General features: G+C 40.1%; 1 protein-coding gene across 10 annotated transcripts in view; it reads right to left on the bottom strand.

Moving 5' to 3' along the window:
* Nucleotides 1-19,513, bottom strand: part of shtn1 (shootin 1) — a 106,888-nt gene that overhangs the window by 33,369 nt on the left and 54,006 nt on the right. For 6 of the 10 annotated variants that reach the window (XM_087998840.1, XM_043712827.2, XM_043712831.2 and 3 more), the window contains 4 exons: nt 15,077-15,254; nt 13,598-13,695; nt 9,502-9,583; nt 1,324-1,418 (listed from right to left, as the gene is read on the bottom strand). In XM_087998840.1, the coding sequence (XP_087854966.1) occupies nt 1,324-1,418; nt 9,502-9,583; nt 13,598-13,695; nt 15,077-15,254 (453 nt within the window). Of the gene's footprint in view, nt 1-1,323; nt 1,419-9,501; nt 9,584-13,597; nt 13,696-15,076; nt 15,255-17,572; nt 17,649-19,513 lie in introns of all 10 variants that reach the window. The other 4 variants (XM_087998845.1, XM_087998844.1, XM_087998846.1 and 1 more) reach the window with 1 other exon arrangement.

The following is a 19,513-nucleotide window of genomic DNA, read 5'->3' as shown; positions in this document are numbered from 1 at the left end:
CTCAAATTCATCATTTATGCTTTAGCTTATGGTATTCTGGCCAACTCGCTTTTTACCATCAATTTAGATGCTCCTAAAGAGTGCATTGTCTCCACACACCTCTTTTCAATGATTTACTCCAGTCACTTTTTTTTCGCTTATGTTATATTGCATACACAAAGTCCATGTCCTCCAGGTCTCTCTCAGCCCAATGACTATATCACCGCATTTTCATTTCCCCCATACCATTGAATGGGATCATCAAAGTCCAGTTTTATGCCTTCAGTGTTGTTTTTTGTCTCTTTCAGATAATGACAAATATGTTTAATGGCTCCAACAACCTACATCTTAAATTCTTTTCTTGACAAAGCAACTAACCTGTGTCATTGCTCGTCCCATCATCCAATTTAACCAAAATTTTAGTTTAATGAAACAACTGTCCATGTTACACTTTACAATTGTCCCCAGCTGCACCTAGGTGTGCTATAAAATATGAATCTCAAAACTAAAAAAGGCATATAACCATTCTATGACATGGAAATTGCTGGTTAGCTTGAACAAGCAGTGTATATGTAGACTTTAAGGCAGCTGATGCATTCTGAAAGTCAAGCTCACAAAAGCCTGGCACATTGCTAGATTTTACACTTTTATTTCTTGCTTGTTAGTTTGTCCTGATGTAATTTTTAAGCCAGAGATTTGGAAGGGGCTGTTTTAGAGGAAATCCGGATGATATAAACATTACAGGTGGTCTACAAAGGGTTCCTAATGAAGGGCTCTTGCCTGAAATGTTGATTCTCCTGCTCCCTGGATGCTGCCTGACCTGCTGTGCTTTTCCAGCACCACACTCTCGATTCTGATCTCCAGCATCTGCGGTCCTCACTTTCTCCTACAAAGTTCCATTGTTTGAACTTAAGTGGTTGGCCAAGACAAAGAGTTTGGACACTCCAATCCCAGCAAATGCTTGAAGAGCTGTCATAAACTAGGTTGAGGTGGGGGGAGGTGGGGTACAATGATTGTTTTCTTTGCATCTCAAGTAGAAAATTGTACATGAGGGTAGAGTGGAGAGAGATCATGGTATGTTCATATGTTCTTCTGATTATTACAGCATATATGACTGAATGCTTAATCTGACAACAATTGATGTATGTTGTCAACGTACTTGGAGGACAATGCTAGTTAACATTTATTAAACAATATGCCAATCAAAAATAATATTTCAAACAAGTAACATGATGAGGGTCTACAATTCAACACCAATACTGGGAATATATCGTTTTTTGTAGTCTTGAAAATGTAACCATTCAGATACACTATATTTCATTGATCTGATATTAACTTTCGTACCTCATGGGCAAAAGTTTCTGCCTCCTTTCGGAGATCCTTCTCCAGATCCAGACTTTTTTCCAGGTCCTCATATTCCTCCAGGGCCAAAATGGAAACTTACAGAAACACAAATTTTAATATTTTTTTTAGATTACATTATAGTTATACCATATTTTGAAGCAAAAGTTACTTTCCGTATTAGTAAATATTTTTACTTAATTCATAGATGAAGAAGTAACAAAGAGGATTGATGACGGCAGAGCAGTAGATCTATATGGACTTCAGGAATGCATTCATCAAGGTTCCCCATGGGAGACTGATTAGCAAGGTTAGATCTCATGGAATACAGGGAAAAGTAGCCATTTGGATACAGAACTGGCTCAATAGTAAATAGTGCGGTGAAGAAGGCATATGGCGTACTGGCTTTTATTGGTAGAGGAATTGAGTTCCGGAGTACTGAGGTCATGTTGCAGTTGTATAAGACTCTGGTGCGGCCGCATCTGAAGTATTGTGCGCAGTTTTGGTCGCCATACTATAGGAAGGATGTGGAGGCACTGGAACGGGTGCAGAGGAGGTTTGCCAGGATGTTGCCTGGTATGGTAGAAAGATCTTATGAGGAAAGGCTGAGGCACTTCGGATTGTTTTCATTGGAGAAAAGAAGGTTTAGGGGTGACTTGATAGAGGTGTACAAGATGATTAGGGGTTTAGATAGGGTCAACAGTGAGAATCTTTTTCCACGTATGGAGTCAGCTATTACAAGGGGGCATAGGTTTAAATTAAGGGGGGGTAGGTATAGGACAGATGTTAGGGGTAGGTTCTTTACTCAGCGAGTCGTGAGTTCATGGAATGCCCTGCCAGTAGCAGTGGTGGACTCTCCCTCATTATGGGCATTTAAGCGGGCATTGGATAGGCATATGGAGGATAGTGGGCTAGTGTAGGTTAGGTGGGTTTGGATCGGCGCAACATCGAGGGCCTAAGGGCCTGTACTGCGCTGTATTCTTCTATGTTCTATGTTCTAAAGATAGAAGACAGAGGTTGGTGGTGGAGGGTTGTTTTTCAGACTGGAGGCCTGTGACCAGTGGAGTGCCAAAAGGATCGGTGCTAGGTCCACTACTTTTCATCATTTATATAAATGATTTGGATCTGAGCATAAGAGGTATAGTTAGTATGTTTGCAGATGACACCAAAATTGGAGGTGCAGTGGACAGTGAAGAAGGTTACCTTAGAATATTGAGTATTGGAGTTGGGAGGTCATGTTGCAGCTGTACAGGACATTGGTTAGGCCACTTTTGGAATATTGCGTGCAATTCTGGTCTCCTTCGTATCAGAAAGATGTTGTAAAACTTGAAAGGGTTCAGAAAAGATTTACAAGGATGTTGCCAGGGTTGGAGCATTTGAGCTATAGGGAGAGGTTGAATAGGCTCAGATTGTTTTCCCTGGAGTGTCGGAGGCTGAAGGATGACCTTATAGAGGTTTATAAAATCATGAGGGGCATGGATAGGGTAAATAGACAAAGTCCCTTCCCTGGGTTGGGGGAGTCCAGAACAAGAGGGCATAGGTTTAGGGTGAGGGGGTAAAAGATATAAAAGAGACCTAAGAGGCATCTTTTTCATGCAGAGGGTGGTACATGTATGGAATGAGCTGCCAGAAGAGGTGGTGGAGGCTAGTACAATTGCAACATTTAAAAGGCATTTGGATGGGTATATGAACAGGAAGGGTTTGGAGGGATATGGGCTGGGTGCTGGCAGGTGGGACGAGATTGGGTTGGGATATCTGGTCGGCATGGACAAGTTGGACCGAAGGGTCTGTTTCCGTGCTGAACATCTCTATGACTCTGTGTGTGTGTAACATATGTCCCTTCAACCTGAGTGAAAAATAAGATTATTTGTTGCAAACCTGAATGCTATTAATGGATTATCAAAAGTCACATGCATGAAAATGTTTGAATCTACAGTAATCAGTACTTTTTCTTAATTGTATGAAGAGTGAAACATTTAAGAGAGAATCTAGACAACGAAAAGCTTTTAATCAGTTCAAACAAGACCAGACTGGCGTCAAATGCAAATTTACTTGCTTGTGGAGTTAGAAATAGTTGATAGCGGTTACTTCAGTGTAAGGACTGTAGTTTGTGAAAATTTCCAGGAAGTTTGGTTAGAACTCTGCAGATTATTAAGGCACTGAGGAAATCTAAGTGGGTTGAGTGGACAAGGGAAAGACTTCTGATCTCTCAGAACTGGAATGGAAAAGCAGTTAAATTGACATAAAGGTTTATTGGAAAGAAAAGTTTCTCTAGATTTTGGTTAATTTTAAATTGATTTTTTTATTCATCAGAAGTGGGCATTGTTGGCAAGGCCAACAGTTATTGCCCATACCTATTTGCCCAGGAGGCAGCTAAGAACCCTCCACATCGCAGTGGGTCTGGATCTAGTAAGGAAGGAAGCTTTCCTTCCATAAGGGGTATTAGTGAACCAAATGAATCATGTAGTCACTGTTAGACAATTAACAGTGACTACATGATAGTTAATAGACTAGGTTTTGATTCCAAATTCATCTTATTTAAAATTAAATTTCACCATCTCCCATGGTTGGTTTCAAACATGTGTCTCGGAACATCAGCCTGGTGTTCTCATTTACTAGTCCAGTAACAATACCAGCTCCCCACTATCTGCCTCTGATGTTGGGGAGGAGATGGGATTTTTTTTTTGTTTGCCAGGAGTTTGAAATAGTTTAAACTGTGTTACATGTAGATACCTTGGCTAGTTTTATTTTTTTTCTTGATTGTAATATATCTGTTTAACCATTAAAATACAATCTGCAGCCTGGTGTTATTGTGCTTCAGTGAAGGACCACCATAATAAGTTTTGGAAAAAAGAACAAAATATGATCTATCAAGCCAGGTTACATTCTGGGATATGACTTGTCCAGTAGTAATATCAGCTGAGACTGTAACATTTAAAAAAAACTAACTAAAATACATCTCTTTTGAAATGAAATGTCAGGAAGAACATTTAAAGTCTGTGCGCGGCTAAAGCATTTCACTTTACAGTAAACAAGTTCCAAATTCTGCACTGAATAACCCCATCAAGGACACATTTCTATTATAAATAACTCTTACTCCTTTGAGTCGAACATATTTTGCTTGTTCTCATTCACATCACTAGATGGAGCACCAGTTTTTTTATTGATAGAATAGAGGCTCTGGGTGGTGGAACTGGATGGACAATGTCCAGCTTCCTTAATTGAATTGATTTTATCACCTAAATTTCTCATGGAGAAGGTGGACGCTCATCTGACAATGCCATGCTCTCATTTAAAGAACAATGCATTTTGTGCAAAAGACTTAGCAACAGGGATAATAGGAAGGAATACTTCCATTTCCTTTTGTTCCCATTCATACATAGTTGCAGGTGAAGGGAAATCACTCACTGCCTTTATCTTTTCAAGGTAACAGCAAGGAAACTTGGGAGTTTCTTTTTATTAAAAAAGCAGCGTTATGCATTAACTAGAACAATGTTTTTAAAAAGGCTGGCAGGTATTAATCAATATGCATCACAATTTCAATAACACTGTGATTACTGTTTGATTTCTGTGAACCAATATTTTCTCCCCATATATTCCACTTTCCCTAAATAGTTAAAGAGAAGGATAGGTCCTAAAACACTATTAATGGTTTTATTCAATCTTTATCGACAGAACATTTTGTTTCATATCTCAGCTTGGTTGAATTTAAAGCCAATGTTTATTATGGAGAATTATATTACATCTGGCCATTTTTTTACACTTTCTGTTTTTAGCTCTGGATCAGTATATAGACTCTGTGACTGATTAGTTACTCCTCCAACAAATTTCATGATTAAAAGAGGAACAGGTTTCCACTCCCTTTACCATACAAGTATACTGTTACCATGGAGATTTAGGAAATAAAAATGCTGTGTTCACAGTTTATGGTTTAAGTCCATGAATATTGATTACATTTTGTCAGTCTTTAAATAGAGAATAATTATGAAAAAAATTTAGACCAAGATCATCAAAGAAACTGTATCATTGCTTAGGGAGAACTTTTCAGAAGCTGAGTAGTTGTAAAATCTTGAGCAGTGAAATTACAACAATGGATTATGTTGGTAGACAAGTTAACCGCAATCAATTTAGGCAGTTCACCACCAGCTTCTCAAGGACAAGAAAACGGTGGGCTATCAATGCTGGGCAGCCAGCCATGCCCAAGTGTCACAAATGAATACAAAAAGGTAATATTTGGGCAGTTCGGTGGTTAGCACAGCTGCCTCACAGTGCCAGGGATATGGGTTCAATTCCACTCTCAGGCAACTGTCTATGTGCAGTTTGCACATTCTCCAGTGTCTGCATGGATTTCCTTCGGGTTCGGACTTCCTCCTACAGTCCAAAGATGTGCAGGTTAGGTGGATTGGCCATGCTAAATTGCCCATGATGTTCAGGGATGTATAGACTAAGTGGATTAGCCATGGGAAATGCAGGGTTACAGAGAAAGGATAGGGGAATGGGTTTGGGTAGGATGTTTTTCAGAGGGTCAGTGCAGATTTGTTGGCCTGAATGGCCTGTTTCCACATTGTAAGGATTCTATTCTATTCTAAGTATCTAGAACTGATTAACTCTAACGTTATCAAAGGTGGTTGTATGCCTTTACACTTTTCTTTTGTTTAAAGGCACAACCTTAAGAAAGAATAGAATAAATCACCCATAGAAGAGAATCACTTGCATGAATTTAGAAAGAAAGAATGTTAATGGCGAGGGAATGCTGGTTAGCTCAATCAGCTAGATGGTTGGTATATAGTTCAAAATAACACCAGCAGTGCAGGTTTTGATCCCCATTCCAGTTGAAGCAGACTTAGTGTCTGTCTCCTCACCCTGACCTGTAGTAAAACCATGCCAAATACTGATGGTCAGCAACCCACAAATAATCAAGGAGGCTATCTGAAGGACAAATATTGATAAATTATGAAGATCAGAAGAATAGATGATGTTCCTGTAACAAATGGTCCTGAGGCAGCCATAATAGACAATAGACAATAGGTGCAGGAGTAGGCAATTCTGCCCTTCGAGCCTGCACCACCATTCAATATGATCGTGGCTGTTAGTCAGTGTCCTGTCCTTAATCAGTATCCTGTTCCTGCCTTATCTCCATAACCCTTGATTCCACTATCCTTGAGAGCTCGATCCACCTCCTTCTTAAATGAATCCAGAGACTGGGCCTCCACTGCCCTCTGGCACAGAGCATTCCACACAGCTACCACTCTCTGGGTGAAGAAGTTTCTCCTCATCTCTGTCCTAAATGGTCTACCCCGTATTTTTAAGCTGTGTCCTCTGGTTCAGCACTCACCCATCAGCGGAAACATGTTTCCTGCCTCGAGTGTCCAATCCTTTAATAATCTTATATGTCTCAATCAGATCCCCTCTCAGTCTTCTAAACTCAAGGGTATACAAGCCCAGTCGCTCCAGTCTTTCAGCGTAAGGTAGTCCCGCCATTCCAGGAATTGACCTCGTGAACCTACGCTGCACTCCCTCAATAGCCAGAATGTCTTTCCTCAAATTTGTAGACCAAAACTGCACACAGTACTCCAGGTGTGGCCTCACCAGGGCCCTGTACAGCTGCAGAAGAACCTTTTCGTTTCTATACTCAATTCCTCTTGTTATGAAGGCCAGCCTTCTTCACTACCTGCTGTACCTGCATGCTTACCTTCATTGACTGGTGCACAAGAACACCCAGATCTCTTTGTACTGCCCCTTTACCTAAATTGATTCCATTTAGGTAGGAATCTGCCTTCCTGTTCTTGCCACCAAAGTGGATAACTATACATTTATCCACATTAAATTGCATCTGCCATGCATCTGACCACTCACCTAACCTGTCCAAGTCACCCTGTAATCTCCTAACATCCTCCTCACATTTCACCCTGCCACCCAGCTTAGTATCATCAGCAAATTTACTAATATTACTAATACCATCTTCTATATCATTAACATATATTGTAAAAAGCTGCGGTCCCAGCACTGATCCCTGCCGTACCCCACTGGTCACTGCCTGCCATTGCGAAATGGAGCCGTTTATCACTACTCTTTGTTTCCTATCAGCCAACCAATTTTCAATCCAAGTTAGTACTTTGCCCCCAATACCATGCACCCTAAGTTTTCTCACTAACCTCCTATGTGGGACTTTATCGAAAGCTTTCTGAAAGTCCAGGTACACTACATCTACTGGATCTCCCTCGTCCATCTTTAGAGTTACATCCTCAAAAAATTCCGAAAGATTAGTCAAGCATGATTTCCCCTTCATAAATCTATGCTGACTCTTACCTATCCTGTTACTAACTATCCAAATATGTCATAATTTCATCCATTATAATAGACTCCAGCATCTTTCCCACTACTGAGGTCAGACTAACTGGTCTATAGTTTCTTGCTTTCTCTCTCCCACCTTTCTTTAAAAGTGGTACAACATTAGCCCACCTTCCAATCCGCAGGAACTGATCTCGAATCTATTGAACTCTGGAAAATAATCACCAACGCATCCATGATTTCTCGAGCCACCTCCTTCAGTACCTTGGGATGTAGACCATCAGGCCCCGGGGACCTATCAACCTTCAGACCTAATAGTCTCTCCAACACCAATTCCTGGCAAATATAAATTCCCTTAAGTGCAGGTCCTTCAGCCACTGTTACCTCAGGGAGATTGCTTGTGTCTTCCCCAGTGAACACAAATCTGAAGTAACATATCAATTCTTCTGCCATTTCTTTGTTCCCTGTAATATATTCCCCTGTTTCTGTCTTCAAGGGCCCAATTTTAGTCTTAATCATTTTTATGCCTTTCACATACCTAAAAAAAGCTTTTACTATCCTCCTTTATATTTTTGGCCAGTTTACCTTCGTATCTCATTTTTTCTCTGCATATTTCCTTCTTAGTAATCCTCTGTTGTTCTTTAAAAGCTTCCCAGTCCTCCGTTTTCCCACTTATCTTTGCTATGTTATACGTTTTCTCTTTTAACTTTATATTTTTCTTAACTTCCCTCATCAGCCACAGCATCCCATGCCTCCTCCTAAGATCTTTCTTCCTTTTTGGAATGAACTGATCCTGCAGCTTCTGCATTATACACAGAAATATCTGCCATTGTTCCTCCACTGTCATCCCTGCTAAGGTATTGCACCATTGAACTTTTGCCACTCCTCCTTCATAGCTCCATAGTTCCCTTTGTTCAACAGAAATACTGTCACTTCCGATTGTACCCTCTCCCTCTCAAATTGCAGATTGAAGCTTATTATATTATGGTCACTACTTCCCAATGGCTCCTTCACTTCGAGGTCCCTGATCAATTCTGGTTAGTTGCACAATACCAGATCCAGAATTGCCTTCTCCCTGGTCTGCTCCAGCACCAGCTGTTCTAAGAATCCATCTCGGAGGCACTCCACAAAGTCTCTTTCTTGAGGTCCAATACCAACCTGATTCTCCAGTCTACGTGCATGTTGAAATCCCCCATAACAGCTGTAGTAACATCTTTGCGACAGGCCAATTTCAGCTCCTGATTCAACTTACATCCGACAGCCAGACTACTGTTTGAGGGCCTGTAGATAACTCCCAAGAGGGTCTTTTCACCCTTAGAATTTCTCAGCTCTATCCACACTGACTCTTCATCCCCTGATTCTAGGTCCCTCCGCACAAGGGACTGAATATCATCCCTTACCAACATGGCCACCCCACCCCCTCTGCCCATCAGTCTGTCCTTATGATAGCACATGTAGCCTTGAATATTCATTTCCCAGGCCCTGTCCACTTGAAGCCACATCTCAGTTATCCCCACAATAGTGTATCTGCCAATTTCCAAAAGAGCCTCAAGCTCTTCCATCTTATTTCTAAGCTCATCCATCTTATTTCTAATGCCTATTGTAACTGAGTAGTTATTGATTGAGAATGATGCCAATAAAATATTAATGATTCAGAAAATACACACTTATTCATTGATAATCCAAAGCCATATTAGACTATACTCGGTATACATATGTTGAAATGAAATTAATTATTTTTATCTTCAGTCATTGTTGTTGAGATTCAAAGACTTTACGGTATCATTTAGTAAGTCTTATGGCATTTTTGAAAACCAGTAGTTATTTCTCTGATTTAACAATTAATCATTGTTCTAATTCCATAGTTTTATCGGAGAAAAGAAATTAAACCTTTGTTGTACTTGGCTAGAAGTTGATTCTGCTTATCAATCTCTGCAGCCAGATCAATATTTCTCTGCTCTTCCTTCTGTAGCTAGAAATAAGAATAAAAATATCCCATTATACTTAATACAAGCAGCATATAAACAGCAAACTTACTTAAATTCAATAGACAATAGACAATAGATGCAGGAGTAGGCCATTCAGCCCTTCGAGCCTGCACCGCTATTCAATATAATCATGGCTGATCATTCCTAATTAGTATCCTGTTCCTACCTTATCTCCATAACCCTTGATTCCACTATCTTTGAGAGCTCTATCCAACTCTTTCTTAAATGAATCCAGAGAGTGGTCGTCCACTGCCCTCTGGGGCAGAGCATTCCACACAACCACCACTCTCTGGGTGAAGAAGTTTCTCCTGAGCTCTGTCCTAAATGGTCTACCCCGTATTTTTAAGCTGTGTCCTCTGGTTCGGCACTCACCCATCAGTGGAAATATGTTTCCTACTGCCAGAGTGTCCAATCCTTTCATAATCTTATACGTCTCAATCAGATCCCCTCTCAGTCTTTGAAACTCAAGGGTATACAAGCCCAGTCGCTTCAGTCTTTCAGTGTAAGGTAATCCTGCCATTCCAGGAATTGACCTCGTGAATCTACGCTGCACTCCCTCAATAGCCAGAATGTCTTTTCTCAAATTTGGAGACCAGAACTGCACACAGTACTCCAGGTGTGGTCTCACCAGGGCCCTGTACAGCTGCAGAAGCACCTCTTTGCTTCTATACTCAATTCCTCTTGTTATGAAGGTCAGCATACTATTAGCCTTCTTCACTACCTGCTGTACCTGCATGCTTGCCTTCATTGACTGGTGTACAAGAACACCCAGATCTCTCTGTACTGCCCCTTTACATAAATTGATTCCATTGAGGTAGTAGTCTGCCTTCCTGTTCTTGCCACCAAAGTGGATAACCATACATTTATCCACATTAAACTGCATCTGCCATGCATCTGCCCACTCACTTAACTTGTCCAGGTCACCCTGTAATCTCCTAACATCCTCATCACAATTCACTTAAAATATAAAATTCCCTATAATAGTAACCAGTCTTTTTGAGTGATTCAAGTATCAAGACTATTTTCTTACTTTCCATATGGATATTTACAAATGCAGAAGAAGATAATTCATCCCCTTCAGTCAATTTTGTTAGTCAAGTAGACAGTGAGTCATCTGGCCCTGACCTGCCCTTCCCCAATGCCTCTCCAATGATATCCAATTAGGTGCTCTTACTTGGTTCCATTCTTATTGATCTTCTCGGAGAGAATAACACTTCCAATAGCTTCTCATTCTGCTCTTATGATATTACCTCCTGTATGACATAAGGATCTATCCTTGGTCTGCTTCTCATCTACGTGCTGATGTGCAACTAAAATCCTTCTAATGTCCTTTAGGAAAGGAAATCTTATTATCCTTATCTGGTTTGATCCACACGTGACTCCAGTTCCACAGCAACGTGATTGATTCCTTTCAGATTGTAATGAAAATGGACTGACCATATTCAACTTTCATCATTTGACTTCATTTGAACACTGAGATGTTCATGGACTAAAAATGGTTTTAAAAATGACACTGCTGATCTAGAATGGCAGCTGTGATCACCTGACAAGACCAGGAACCTCATGTGGGATAAACAAACCTGGCTCCCTCAAAATTACCAATTTAATTAACAAGCACTAAAACCCAGTGAGGAACCAAGAAATTCCCATCACAAGAGCAAATCAGTGCAGAATCCAGCATCTGCAGTAAAAACAAAAAACGCTGGAGATCACAGTGGTCAGGCAGCTTCCACTGAGAGAGAGAGCAAGCTAACATTTCCAGTCTAGATGACTAACCTGCTGTGATCTCCAGCATTTTTTGTTTTCAGTCAAGAAATTCCCACTTCTTGGTTTATTCACATTTGCATGATAACTGCACTTATTGAGAGATGAAAGGTTGCCTGCAATTATTCAGTTTGGAATGAAATATTGACACAGACACCCCAGAGTCACTAAGTAGCAGTATATTGATAGCAGCCTTTGAACAAAATGGGAGGGAAAACAACATGGACTAATAACAGCAAGGATATTTCTCTCTCTTTCACAATTGCACAAACTAGTGCTGGTGAAACAGTAACTTGAAAAAATCCTGTTCATTGAGGATTCAAGATATGCAAACTTAGCCACAGTGAAAGAAACAAGACAATAACTAAACTCTATATTCAGGTCTTTTCAATTTTACAACCCAAGGGACTCTTTATCTTTGTAACTGTATTTTCCTGTCCATACTGCATGCCACTGCCCCAACAATTCTTTTCTGAATTCTATCTATTTTTGGGTTTGTTATTGATGTCATGTTTTGCTACATTTTCCACGCAGTAGGTAATAAGATTCCATACTTGTTCAATCAAGAAAACCCTGGAATTGGCTGTCCTTCATTATTGATCTGCTTAACTGAGTTTAATTGAAGCCTGACAGCTATGTTTTAAAACCTGACAAAGGAGCATCGCTTTGAAAGCTAGTGTGCTTCCAATTAAACCTGTTGGATTATAACCTGGTGTTGTGTGATTTTTAACTATGTTTTAAAACAATATCTTTGCTGTGACTAACCGAGAGACTGTTGTAAAAAAAGGAGGGATGCTGTGACTTTTCCTCACCTGGGTGCAACAATTAACTTCCCTCAGAAATGGCAGAGCAAACATATTGTAGGAGGTGAGTCACCACTGCCAGCTCAAGAACAATTAGAGATGTCACATACATGTCAGCTGAGCCTGAAAGGCTCAAAACCAAAGAAAAGAAAAAAAAAGTGGTGCTCAAAACTAAAGACATATTCCTTACAAGGCTCTTTCAACTGACGTAAACTTCATCCACCCAACCCCCTTTAGGCAAATAAGGACATTTCAATTAACCTTTCTGATTAGTTTTGGACCTGCACACTAGTTTTTTGTCTTTTGTGGATTCATACATCCCTATGGGTCTCCACAGTTCCAAATTTGAGTATGTCTCCCTTGACTTCACAATTTCTTACATGAACATTTGTTCATTTTAAATCAATATATGTTTCACTGAATTCTGTTCTATTGCAGATTCAAAATGTTAATCTTTCCAAACTCATTACATATGATACCAACTCATTTTTTATTGCTCAGATACTGACTGAGATGTCATTTTAGAGGCAAAAAACTTTTGTTTTTATTTTACTTCGTAATGACTAACTTTGAGCAAGATGAACAGCCGTCACCAATTTTTTTTGTAGGGATTTGTACAGTTAACTACAACCAAAAAGGTGGGTCTGTCATCTGATCAATAATGTTATCACCCTGACTAACTTAACTGGTCTACTTTTGAAAAATACTTAAAATGCTCTTAGTTCGGACCCTTGTTCATTTCCTTTTCACTATCTTAATCCTGAGATGGCAATAATGTCAATATTTTGATGAGTGATATGTATTTCAAACTAACTTTAAAGATAGAAAATGGAATTAGTGACAGGATCACAACAGACAAAAGGAAACCACACTCAGAAGAAAACTGATGATGCATTAAAATATCATGAAAGACTTAATACTCCAGGATCTTTCTCAGACTGAATATTATGTACGATGATATTGAGTCTTTTTGTTGCACCAATAGATTCCTCCATTAATCTAGCTGCAGACAATTGATTTTACATTAATTTCAGCCTTCCCATTGCTAAAGTGAAGTATTTTTAAAGTTTAGTCACTGTTATAATGTAATGCAACATCTATTTGTGCACACAGTCTAAGCAAGCAGAATCGAGGCATGTGACCAAATAATTAAAACATGTTCTTGTGAACTGAGGAGTAAAGGTGCAGAACATGAGAAGAACTCTTTTGCTCCTTATGGATCTGCAAAATCAACCCAACAGGCAGCACTTCCTCAACACTACATTGATCCTATTCTCAAATCTGTGGAAAGCAACTTGAACATATGAACTTCAGAATAAAAGTTGATACTACTCACCTAATAAAGTCCAAGGGTAAAATTGAGATCATAGTTATTTCAAATGTCTTATGTTACTTAGCAGTAACATTTCTTACACTGAATCCAATACTTACTTTATCAGTTAGGTCCTCCCAATGACCTTTCAGGTTTTCCAACTGAAAAGATAACTGCTTCTTCTCTTCAAGTGTTGATATCAATTCATTTCGAAGTTCTATATTTAGAAAGATTTCTTAATGACATAAATAACAATTTTCTTGTCTTACTTTATTTTTAGCAAAGTTTGCAATTGTCAGAAGAAAGGTTCTCAATATTGAAGAATGAAAGAATATTGGTTATGCATGTTTCTAGGTTGGATATATGTAGTTTAATAAAATTCTTTGTGTTCCAAGATTGGGCCTTAATCCAAATGAATCACAGAATCCCTACAGTGTAGAAGCAGGGTATTGGGCCCATTGAGTCACACCAATCCTTAGAATAGAATCTCACCAAGATCCACCCCAACCCGCCATTCCTGTAACTCCACATTTCCCATGGCTAATCCATATCTTTGGACTGTGGGAGGAAACTAGAGCACCTGTAGGAAACCCATGCAGACACAAGGAGAATATGGGGCAGTGCCCGAGGATGGAATTGAACCCAGAGTCTCTAGCGCAATGAGCCACCACTTTACCATGGTAAATTCAGCCATTCTTATAACAATTATTTCTTTAAAAACAACAAACATTGTACATTACATATACTTGTAATGTCAGCAACTCTTCAGCATTGTGGAACTGGGACAACCAAGTTATACTATTGACTCAATTTTGTGGTTTGCCCACAAATAGACCCTTGTGCTCTCTGTAGCAGTGATCAAATTGTGATTCCATTTTGTTAGTACAGGGTAAATGCTACCAACATTAAAGCAAATGCAAAAGAAACTTCTACAGATCTTAATAGGCTGTTTGGAAATGTTTTAAAACCACTTTATGTGTTATTATTGACCAGGAAATAAGAATTCAATCTAGAACGTGAGTTCATCTTTGAACTGGTCTCAGATGATTGATTCATGTTTGTTTTAGTTTTTGGAAATGATTCAGTTTGAAAAGTATGCAGCTTACTAAAGATGCAAAGATGAAAAAGCAACCTCCATTAAGGCACTACCTCATAATAAGGGAGACCAGATTTGGGATTGACTTGGGGAGGAACTTGTTCACACAAAGGGTTATGAATCTGTGGAATTCCCTGCCCAGTAAAGCAGTTGAGGCTGCCCCATTGAATCTTTTTAAGGCAAAAATAAATAGATTTTTGAACAGTAAAGGAATTAAGGGATACGGTGAGAGAGTGGATAAGATGAGCTGAGGCCACAAAGAAAATCAACCATGATCTTATCAAATAGTGGAGCAGGCTCAAAAGGGCCAGATGGCCTACTCCTGCTCCTAGTTTGTATGTTCTTGTATATTCTCACATACATTATACATCCATAATGCTTTGCAAGAATAAAAATATTAACACTTGAGGCAATGACTTTTTTTTTATTTCAAGGAACTGCATGGGTGGATTGAGGATTTCTCTTTTCAATGAGATATCTTTTTTTTTTAACAATACTTCACCTTGGATTTGATGTTGGCAGTCAACGGAGGAACATCTGGCATCTTTGTCCAATGTTGCATTTGTCACATCAATTGCTAAATCCTCATCTAAAGACAAGTCTAGCGAGGTGGTCTCCTTTCCAAGTTTTGCCAAATACAAATTGCTGATTCTTTTAAGTGACTTGTTGTCTTTCTCCAGCTGAAAGATAGAATTTCTGCAAAGATTAGCACTTTTGCACCAAACACTGATCATCAAAGTAATTTTCTTCCCTTGATGCAGAGTGAATTCAGCTTTCTAAAGGTCAGCATTCAGTCTGGCATTTCTGTCTGATTTCTAGTGGTTTTGCTCAGAACAAGGAATAATCCTGAGTAATACCTGCCATTAGTGTTACTTCATTTATGAATAAACCAACTATTCTGTAACAAGGTATGAAATTATGAAGCACTTGCTGAAATAGAAATAAATTAGAAACAGATAAATATATTTTTTAAAGACAACTGCTAAGTAATTTTATAGAATTATATGAAGAGATAGAAGAAAGGATAAAGGAAATGCAATGGCTTCTAAAATATAGATTTAAAATATCTGCTAATTTACCAGGGTAGCACTGGGAAACCAGTGAACTACAGAATCAAAAAACCAAAAGGTATAAGAGCAGAATTGGGCCATTTGGCGCATTGAGTCTTCTTCACCCTTCCATCTTTACTGAAATGTTTCTTAACCCCATTTTCCTGCAACCTTTGATCTCTTTACTAATCATGAACCGATTTATTTCAATATTAAATACAATGAATGATTTGGCCTCCACAGGCTTTTTGGCAATGGGTTCCTCAGATTAACCACCCACTGGCTGAAGCAATTTCCCCTCATCTCAGTTCTAAAGCATTGCCACTTCATTCTGAGGCTGTGCCCTCAGGTCCTAGTCTCTCCTGCTCATAGAAACACCTTCTCCACGTCCATTCTATCCAGGCCTCTCTGTAAGTTTCAATCAGATACCCTCTAATCGAGTTGTTCTCTGCTGGTTTTTAAAGGCTTCCCAAACCTCCGGCTCCTACTATCCTTCACCACATCATGTGTGGTTTTTGGGGTTTATGCTGTCCCTTGCCAGTCTTTGTTGCTTCACCCGCCATTTCGTATGCTTCTTTTTCCTCGGGATGAACTATCTCCAGAGACTCCTGCCATTGCTGCTCCACTGTCTTCACTTCCAATCGGTTCTGGCTAGCTCCTTTCTCAGCTCACTGTAGTTATCTTTACTCAACTGTAATATCATCACATATGATTCAAGATTCTCCCCCTCAACCTGCAGGGTGAATTCTATCATATTATGGTCACTGCTTCCTAAGGGATCCTTCACCTTAGGCTCCCTGATCAAATCTGTATCACACTTCACCAAATCCAGAATTGCTTGTTCCCTGATGGGCTGTACCACAAGCTGCTCTAGTAAAAAAACCCATCTCCACAAATTCCTTCTTATGGGATCCACTACCAACTTGATTTCCCCAGTCTACCTGCATACTGAAGTGCCCAATCACTATTGTAAAAGTGCCTTTCTGAAAATGCCTTTTCTATTTCCTGATTTACTTTCTTCCTCACGTCCTGACAACGCAGTTCCTCAACTCTTCCCACACAGATTCTACATTTTCCAACTCTACACTGCTTCTAGCGATCACTTGAATTCAATTTCTTACTAATAATGCAACCCTGTGCCCTCTGCATGTCCTTTCGATAGGACATTTACCCTTGGATATTTAGTTCCCAGCCCTGATCCCCTTGCAGCCATGTCTCTGATGCCCACAACATTATACCTGCCAATTTCAAGTGATGTTACAAGCCCATTTATCTTGTTTCACATACTGAGCGCAATGACACCTTCAGTCCTGCATTGACTGCACCCCCACCCACTACTCATAGTTGTCCTATTATCCACTGTGCGTGAAGTTAGACTCCTAACCTTTACCATTTTCTCTGTGCAGCTACTTGTTCTGGCAATTTTAATAACCTCTGCTGAGGCCTCCCTCTCTTTAATTTGATCCATAATTTCCCATGTCACTGACCCCACCCCCTATTTAGTTTCACATCAGAGAACCTCATCAGAGACTTGTGAGGGGAGAGGAGAGTGGGTTAGCAGCCAGAAACTCTGTCAGATTTGGGAGGTGGGGGGAGAGGAGTGATCTATTCAAAATTAATGTGCAGAATGCAAAGGAAGAGTTGAGGTCAAGTGGACATAAATACACACTTTGCCAATACAAACAGACATTTCGATATACCTTGGTGTTATCCATCGAGAGTCTGGATCAGTACACTTTAGCAGTTTAATCTCAATATTCTCAATGAATGTGGTGATCATACATTTTAAAAGAGAAACTGCTCAAGTGACATGAAGAATGCCAAAGGCTGAAGAACAAAATGAGAATTTGGGTTGGAAGAACGTGTTTGTTTTTAAGTATCATGCAATCAATACAGAAAAACAAACCACAGACATTGTATAAAAAGCACAAGCATCCAAGCTCACTTACAACAGAAATGTTGGCACGATAGAGGACGACAATTCTGAACTTGAGTGGAAGAGCTCCCTCTACATGCGCATGAGTCCTGAAAACAGGCAAAGGACTTAGAGTCATAAAGCTATAGAGATGTACAGCATGGAAACAGACCCTTCAGTCTAGCTCGTCCATGCCAACCAGATATCCCAACCCAATCTAGTCCCACCTGCCAGCACCAAGCCCTTCCTATTCATATACTCATCCAAATGTCTTTTGAATGTTGCAATTGTATTAGCATCCACCACTTCCTCTGGCAGCTCTTTCCATACACGTACCACCCTCTGAGTGAAAAAGTTGACCCTTAGGCCTCTTTTATATCTTGCCCTTCTCAGCCTAAACCTATGCCCTCTAATTCTGGACTCCCCCACCCCAAGGAAAGGACTTTGTCCATTTATCCTATCCATGCCCCTCATGATTTTATAAACGTCTATAAGGTCACCCCTCTGCCTCTGACACTCCAGGGAAAACAGCCCCAGCCTATTCAACCTCTCCCGATAGCTTGAATCCTCCAACCCTGGCAACATCCTTGCAAATCTTTTCTGAACCCTTTCAAGTTTTAAAACTAATAGAATTATGGTTGCTGGCCCTAAGGTTCCCCCACTGACACCTCAGTCATCTGCCCTGCCTTATTTCCTGAGAGTAGGTCAAGTTTTGCACCTTCTTTACATCCACATACTGAATCAGAAAATTTTCTTATACACAATTAACAAATTCCTCTCCATCTAAACCCTTAGCACTATGGCAGTCCCAGTCTATGTTTGGAAAGTTAAAATCTCCTACCATAACCACCCTATTATTCTTAAAGATAACAGATCTCTTACAAATTTGTTTCTCGATTTCCCTCTGACTATTAGATCGTCTGTAATACAATCCCAATAAGGTGATCATCCTTTTCTTATTTCTCAGTTCCACCCAAATAACTTCTCTGGGTGTATTTCTGGAATATCCTCCCTCGGTACAGCTGTAATGCTATCCCTTCTCAAAAACCCCACTCTCTCTCCTCTCTTGCCTCCCTTTCTGTCCTTCCTGTAGCATTTGTATCCTGCCAGTCCTGTCTGTCCCTGAGCCATGTTTCTGTAATTGCTATGGTATCCCAGTCCCATGTTCCTATCCATGCCCTGAGTTCATCTGCCTTCCCTGTGAGGCCTCTTGCATTGAAATAAATACAGTTTAATTCATCAGTCCTTCCTTGTTCTCTGCTTTGCCCCACCTGCCCTGACAGCTTGACTCGCCTTTGTTCTCAACTGTACCATTCTCAGATTGAAATCTTTCCTCACTATCTCCCTGGGTCCCACCCACCCCCAACACCCTCCACCAACCACCTCCCCCCTCCACCCCCAACACCCCCCAACCAACCAACCTTACTAGTTTAAATCCACTCAAGCAGCTCTAGCAAATGTCTCTGCCAGTATATTAGTCCCCTTATAATTTAGGTGCAGTGCGTCCTTCTTGTACAAGTCACTTCTACCCCAAAACAGCTTCTAATGATCCAAAAATGTGAATCCTTCTCCCGTACATCAGCTCCTCAGCCATGCACTCTTCTGCTCTACCTTCCTATTCCTGCCCTCACTAGCTTGTAGCATCGGGAGTAATCCAGATATTACTACTCTCGAGAATCTCCTTTTTAAATTCCTGCTTAACTCTCTGTAATCTCCCTTCAGAATCTCCAGCTTTTCCCTTCCTATGTTGTTGGTTCCAATGTGTACAATGACCTCCTGCTGGCCCCTCTCCCCCTTGAGAATATTTGGTCAGCCGGAAATCTGGGGATTCAAAAACTGGATAAAGAGGGAACAAATTGCTGAAAGTAAGGAAAACCAGGATGGTGGTGGAAAGAGAGTTGGGTAAGCCAACAATGCAACTATATCTTCTGAGGGAGTTGTTTGTGTAGTGAATTGCTGTCAAACATGTTTATGT

The sequence above is a fragment of the Chiloscyllium plagiosum genome, unplaced genomic scaffold (genome assembly GCF_037043375.1).
Source record: "Chiloscyllium plagiosum isolate Xiang-an unplaced genomic scaffold, Cpla_swu_hap1 HiC_scaffold_22, whole genome shotgun sequence".
Lineage (NCBI taxonomy): Eukaryota > Metazoa > Chordata > Chondrichthyes > Orectolobiformes > Hemiscylliidae > Chiloscyllium > Chiloscyllium plagiosum.
Note: the sequence above shows the minus strand (reverse complement) of the source record. Positions and strands in the feature narration are given on the sequence as shown.